The sequence below is a fragment of the Lactuca sativa genome, chromosome 8 (genome assembly GCF_002870075.4).
Source record: "Lactuca sativa cultivar Salinas chromosome 8, Lsat_Salinas_v11, whole genome shotgun sequence".
Classification (NCBI taxonomy): domain Eukaryota; kingdom Viridiplantae; phylum Streptophyta; class Magnoliopsida; order Asterales; family Asteraceae; genus Lactuca; species Lactuca sativa.
In genome coordinates, this window is record NC_056630.2 from 133,302,938 (window position 1) to 133,310,032 (window position 7,095).

At 35.9% G+C, this 7,095-nt stretch overlaps 1 protein-coding gene across 1 annotated transcript; it reads right to left on the minus strand.

The window, feature by feature from the left end:
• Positions 1-1,111: 1,111 nt before the first annotated feature.
• LOC111894668 (protein transport protein Sec24-like At4g32640) lies at positions 1,112-6,883 on the minus strand. The gene is made up of 21 exons (XM_023890760.2): positions 6,723-6,883; positions 5,485-6,544; positions 5,322-5,396; positions 5,128-5,226; positions 4,764-4,875; positions 4,547-4,674; positions 4,340-4,459; positions 4,170-4,250; positions 4,014-4,091; positions 3,773-3,920; positions 3,611-3,687; positions 3,456-3,527; positions 3,070-3,342; positions 2,901-2,978; positions 2,677-2,815; positions 2,412-2,576; positions 2,181-2,326; positions 1,923-2,102; positions 1,710-1,798; positions 1,555-1,586; positions 1,112-1,469 (listed from the first exon to the last, which is right to left on the minus strand). The coding sequence occupies exons 2-21, from the start codon at positions 6,475-6,477 to the stop codon at positions 1,363-1,365; spliced, it is 3,192 nt and encodes a 1,063-aa protein (XP_023746528.1). The 5' UTR covers positions 6,478-6,544; positions 6,723-6,883; the 3' UTR covers positions 1,112-1,362.
• Between the last annotated feature and the right edge of the window lie 212 nt (positions 6,884-7,095).

Sequence of the window (7,095 nt, forward strand, 5' to 3'; positions counted from 1 at the left end):
ATGTTTATCTATTTAGTGATGTTCTACTATAAATAAACAATATGTATCTATGCAACCCTTAAGGAAGTAATCTTTTGCTATGAATATTATGTTGGTATGTAACTATCCTTATACAAGAAATCTGATGTTGTAAATATTTTGTTGCTATGTCTAAGTCTTACGTAACTGTTATGCAAAACTGTGATGTAGTTTAATTCCAAAACCGCAGCGCCGAAGGCACACTGATTCCATTCTAGTTGGTAACATAGATTAGGTTTTGTTCACATTTAATTCTTTGTATTTTTTTTTCACATATTAGTATTAAACTTGTTTGGAATGTTCATATTGTATCCTTATGACGAGTTGATGTAGGTTTTAGTTGGTTTCCGGCGTCTCTGGTAGCTCCGGTCATTTTCTTCAGTGAGTCTCCGGCTAATATGATTTTTCCGATGAGTTCTTGGCACATCAGAACACGAACACACATACTCCAGTGAGTTTGTGATTCAATAATCAGCACACTTATGAACATATCCATACATACATACACACACTCGAATGTGTGCAAGAAGCCAAGAACAAACCAAGATTCTGATAAATCAACAACAAACACACATTTGGAAATCGTGAATATGTGTTCATGTGTTTACGAGCATATGTGAATGATGTTCATCCGTAGTAAATCTGAAAAACCTAAACTATATCACCCTTATAAGCCATTAATCATTTTTTATACATTTTAATTATGATTATATGTTGTTGATACAACGATTTAGAAATGCACTTATAGATCTCATCATGTGGTAATGACAAAGGATTTCAAAATGTTTATTTTAGGGCATCATCTCCTTTCAAGTCTAATTAGTCAAACATAATGATTGATATCTTCTCACTTCCTTTCAAGTCAAGTGATCTTGTTCATAAGTAGGGCAAAAATGTTACCGCTTGAGACCATTCTAGCTTCCAAAAGATGAACACCATGTGATCCCATTTTCTAAGGATGTAGCAAAGAATATTGTAATCTTTACAATAGTTTGTAAAGATGGTAAAGGGTAAATAACGTTTCATATTTTACGAACATTGTAACTTTAGTAAACAAAAGTAGCTCTATCATTTTAACAAGAAAAAAAAAAAGTACAAATCAAACCAAACTATTTATTCGATGCTACAAGTTCACAACGAACATCAAACAATAAGCTACAAAAAAGAAACCAAAAGTCCTATAAAAATTTGAAACTCGGCTCACCTAGTTTTCAACAAAAGCCGCATTTTTAACACCCTTGGAGCTTTGCTTCCTTTTTTTTTAATCTCAAGTCCCATATCATATTTGTGCACATGTAAAAAAGTATCATAACACTTACTTGTAAACAAAACTCAATCAAGCACTTAATTCATTTTGCTTTGAATTTGTCGATGAACATGCACTAAGAACTCAACATAAGAGAGACCATTTGGAGACTTGTCTTCCACCATGTACGAGAAGAACAACACCCCTGAACAAAAAGAAAATCATTATTATTATTATTATAATCAGTGTTTCTTTTTGACTTAATGCGGAAAGAAAGAAAGAAAAGTTACCTGATGGATCTCCTTTCTTGCATAATTTTAAGCTGCGAGAAATAAAAGATTTTGTTAAGAAAAATCAAAACGACCAACATAAAAGTTATTCCCATTAACAAAAAAAAAAGATTAAATGACTATTAAAGAAGTGCAACAAAAAACAATATACATACCGAAGATAATTGCATCTTTGGCTCCTAATCTCATTTATGACCTCATTAAGCTTCTTTGACAAAGGATTATCGTATTGCTGCAACACAAACTGAAGAAGGAAAAAAAAAAGTTATCAATACCTTCTTTATAAATCATTGATCAAAAAAGTACATGCTACACTTGGTCAATGGAATGAATCATTCCATTCCTTCCTGAATTCCGTTCCGTCATACCTGACTGGGAATCTCATCAACAGAAGAAATGCCAAACAGTTGTCGTGTTGTATCAGGATCTACAGAGCTTCCAATATAAATTAAACAATCCTCCCCATTTTCAAGAAGATAAATTCCATTGTCATTCACTTGTTCACTCGATAGAGGAATCGCAACCGGAATCACAGATCCATCTGTTTCCTGTAACCTCAGAAACAAACAAAAGAACCAAGTAAGACACCGTATAAGAGAATCTTAAAAGACAATTTTACCCTTTACCTTTGAATTAAGGTCGTGAACACTTATCATTCTAGGGTACACAAGCGGAACCGCCAATTGCGCCGAAAGAGGGAATACATAATTGATCCAGAATGACCGCTCGTCTATCCGCCCATCGGTCCTCAATCCAATACTTTTAATCAAAGCTAAAATAGAACAAACCAAAAAAAATCAAAAAAAAAGACAAATAAAAAAAACAACCTAGAATGTTGGTGGAAAAAAAAAACATACCAAGAGTGTACAAAGGTAACAATTTGAGTGCTTCCGGAAGAATAAGCTGTCCTGATGAAGACACAGTGGCACAAAACTTGCGATACGCGTGAAGAATATTGATGCAAAGATTTGTGACTTGCTCCCTTACATGTAATAACGGATTTGTAAGGATCTCATTTGCAGCTGTAGTAAATAAAAAAAGAATGAAATCAGTAATAACAATAATAATGATAATAATATGTAAGTATTAAGTAAAGCAAGAACCGATTAATAAATAAATTACCTTGCTTTAGAAAACAAGAAAATTGTGTATCCAAGTCAGCTGAGCGGAAGAGATTGCTCAACATGGTTGTGCATGGCAATGACAATGTAGAGACACGTATTCTTCTTTGTCCATATACAGTTGTATAAAGAAGTGCACACTACGCAAAAAAATATAAACATACAATAATAATTTAAGTGAAATGTAAACTTTATTAGGTCATTAAAATAATACAAATGGGATACCTGAAAAGAACATTCTGTTCCATCCTGCAGTTTGTCATCATGCTTCAGAGTCACCATGATGGTTTTGTCACAATCAATCTAAAACAAAAAAGTTTAGTGTTTTAGTTAGAAAAAAACGTAAAATTGAAAGTGAGCCAATGGAAGTTTCCGGAAGGGGAGAAAGACAAACCGCAGGGAGATCGACATCTGTCGGGATGCGTTTACAGAAGTTTCCGGAATATTCTTGTACTTGAAGACCCTGACTAGATCTAACACGCATCACAGCTTCAAATCCTTGTGGTCTTGTGACATTCCATCGAAGATCATTGTAAAGTTTTGCAGGATCTGAAAGAGCTGAAAACGGGTGATAATAGTACAGCTGTCCTCCTGTTGTTCTTGGGATTACAGAGATTGAAGCGATGTCTACATAACTTTGGGTCGTTATAAATACATCAACAGAAACCTGTCAATATTATCAAAATAAGTTTTTTTTTTTTTTTTTTTTTTTAAAAAAAAAGACAGCATGTGTAGAGAACTAACTAAAAGGTTTTCTTTATAATATTAAGGAAGCTTCACCTGGTACTCTGCAAATTCAATCGCCATTGTCTTTAAAGTCTTGTCTACTGGTTGGAGTAGTTTATGAGGTTCCTGAAATTTATTTAAATAATAAATAAACATGGTTTTCTCAGTGTCATGGTTGTAATTTCAACATATATTTAAAATATATATACCTTCTCCCCTGCAGATATATTAGTTCTTCCTTCAGCTTCTCTAGCAGAAAGTGCAGCAATACCAACAGAAGGCAGAACTGAAATATAATAATAACAATAGTTACTCAAATACATATAAATATACATGTATAAAATATATAATTAGAAAATTCATGAACTTGCCTGATTGAAATACCAAAAGTTTCCCTCCGGTGCTCTTCATTGCCATAAAAGCAGCCTTGATCCCAGCACCAAAAGCTGAATCTGCTGTTTTATTGTTCTGAAACATAGTTGGAATGCTTTCTAGAAGCAGATCTAGATGCTGACGACACTGTTGCATCAAATCAAATAAAAAATATTTAATATTAGAATAAAAACTTCTTGTAAAACTAAAAGCCATTGTACTTAAAGATGTAGATATAACCTCAGAAAGTTGAACGATAACATCAGTTTGGAGAGGAGTGTAAACATCTTGTACATCAGGAACTATGAGCATTAATGGCTGCATAAACAAAATCAAGAATATTAGTAATCATAACTATATCTTGGAAATTTAAAAGTTATCTGAAATTGTATAAACCTGCTGTAATGCGCGTTTGAGGTTGTAAAAATGGATGGTGGAGTCAAATGTAGCAATTCCCACCATAGTCCGTGGACCCTCCTGCACCAGATTATTATAAATCAAAAAATTAGACCAACGATCGAGGATTATAAACAAATAAATAAAGAAATAAAGAGTAAGAAACTTACTGGAAGATCAGAAATAACTCGGCTGATAGCACTGCAAGCTCCAGCTGTAGCACCAGTCTGTATGGCGTTCATAGATACATCAATGAGGAAGAAAAACACAGCTGGCATCGGGTCCCGCACCTGGAAAAAGTAAAATGAACGTGTTATAAATCAAAAACTGTATTATTTGTTTAAAAGATATATACATTTTTTTTTTCAAATACAAACCATAAATTCCTTTGTAGCAACAAATTCAACTGTGCCTCTACAAAGCTCAGGTCTTTCATCAGCATCTCTTCTTCTGCCATCTGGGCCTAAATTACACTGATATTCACGGGGAGTTTCATCTGTGAAGCCTGCAAAAGAGAAGATAATAAAGTGTTAATGTTTTTATTTTATTTATTTTATTTTTGTGTGTTCTCAGATTAAAAATATAAATACTCACCACAGAAGTTACAGATAAAACGTCTTCCTTGGTCAACAAACTTCATGAACGGATTGATATAGCCTTTGCAACGAGAACAGCGAACAGGACCACTTTCACCAAAATCCACTATCTGGAAACATTAACATTTATAATTTCACAACTATACATATAAATATATAATAATGATAATAATAGTATTCATGTTTGACACTTCATGGTATAAAATGTGACCTCATCCTAGTTTTGATAAACTGCATTTTCGTGCTAGATTTCATTATATGATGAACATTTGGATCTTATATGTGTATCAAAGACAATCAAGCATTATAATTTGATGATTATGACATTATATCAGAAGAAAAAGAGCATTATGATTAGTTACTTGGATGGGCTCTTCAGATGGATGAGGGAGAGCCAAAGGCTGGACCAACAAAGCCAACTGCATCCCAGATGTGTTCAAAAGATCGGTTGTGCAAGCAATCTGAAACAACAAACAATCTCACATTAAACTAAGCAACCAACATGTTCAAAGTTCAAACACAAAGTATATAAGAAGAAATATATATAATATATCACCTGGTTGATGGTACACCTCATGTATCGTGGACTGCAGTTTCCAGTATCCCTTACAATGAACTCACTTGTAGCAGGCTTCAAAAGAAACAAGCCAGATATATAAACATAAAACATATTGATGGAGATGTATGAGAAGAAAATTTAAAAGAAAAAGGTGAAATACCGGTGGAGGATTGGCCTGGTTTCCCTGTCGAGTTTCATGAATAAGCACTGAGGAATTTGGAATAGGGCGTGGGATTTGGTTAGGGTCAATCTTTGATGGTCCTGTAACTGCACCTACACCAGCACCCATGGCAGGTGAGATTGTGGCCAGTGATTGTTGATTAGGAAGTGGTGGTGGCATGCCAAACATTCTTGGTGGTTGAACAGAACCAGACATTGGTGGAGGTTGCATTTGCCATGGTTGAGCCCCAAAAGGAGAAACTTGTGGTTGACCCTGAGCTGAAAACGTTGGAGGTCCTCTCTGACTCTGAGCTGCTAAAAATGGTGGTGGTGCTAGTGAACCTGGCCCTCTTTGTTGATAATCAGGCGGACTTCCAGGAGTTTGTGTTGTTTGGCCGGAAAAGGGACCACCCATGGTTGGTAGAGAAGGTGGAGGTCCAGAAGTTGGTCTTGGTCTTACACCAGATGGAGGGAACAGAGGACCACCGCCTTGCATACCGCCTGGTCCAAATGCTGGTGGGCCATTGCTCGGAGGACCACCGCCTAGTGGTGGCACAGGCATACCAGTTGACAAAGGGGAGGATGCAAAAGGACCAGGACGAGAACTCATTGTTGAAGAAGGCAAAGGTCCAGAAGTCATAGGCCTTGAAGCAAATGGAGGAGGGGGGTTACTACCAGGAGGTCGGTTGGAAGCCATGAAAGGAGGCAATGCACCTTGTGGGGGTCCAGTAGGCGGTGGCACTGCACCCCTGGGAACAACACCTGGTGGAGGGGGTCCTGGACGAGAGGGTCCTGAAAATGGAGACGATGAAAATGGAGCTGATGAAGGGAATGGTTGTTGACCAAACGGAGGAGGTGGACCTCGAGGTCCACCAGCTGAATTGGGAGGCATGTTTGGGCGATTGATTTGAAGGTTTTGCATGTTATCAGCAATTGAATTAGGGTTATAATTAGGCGGTGGATTGCCTGGTCGAGGTCCACCGGGAGTTGCCATTTACACGATCCCAAATATCAAATCCCGGTTTGTATATGGATGCTCAAAATTCCCAGACGATTTCACACTGCAACGGATAAAGATCCAGTTTTTACGTATCAATCGTTAACAATGAACAAAAACCATAATCCAATACTAAATAGAAATTACAATCGATGGCGTTTATCAAGATCACATGTGAATTCGATAAGATCTGGAATTATTAGACTGAATCAAGTGAGACGATACCAATTTGATGGACATACCTGAAGTTGAATATCACTGATCGGATCACGGGCGAGGGAATTTAGGTGAACAGAAGAAAGAAAAAGCGTCTGTAAGAAATACCTAGGCGAGGATCAAGGGAAATGGGAACGGAGTCTGAAGACCATCTTCGTTACAACAACCCAAGAAATACATTTGTAATTTGTTCCAATAAATGTCTGATCAATAAATGCTTGGTAAATTAATTATTATGTTTCTAAAAATATAAAACAACATTTTAAAGTTGTTTACTTCCTATTTTGATTTTTTTTTTTTTTTTTAGATTTGTAAAACCAAAAATTATTTAGTTTATATCTTTATTAATTTTTAGGTAAATTATATTGTTAGTCCTTATGGTTTAAGGTAATCTGCGTA

Bases quoted from the DNA above. Each gene is read 5' to 3' on its own strand.
- LOC111894668 (XM_023890760.2), bottom strand. From the start codon at position 6,477: ATGGCAACTCCCGGTGGACCTCGACCAGGCAATCCACCGCCTAATTAT. The intron at 2,979-3,069 runs GTTTGTCTTTCT...TTTTTGTTTTAG, and splicing joins CAGATGTCGATCTCCCTGCG to ATTGATTGTGACAAAACCAT. The intron at 1,587-1,709 runs GTATGTATATTG...TATTTCTCGCAG, and splicing joins CAAAGATGCAATTATCTTCG to CTTAAAATTATGCAAGAAAG.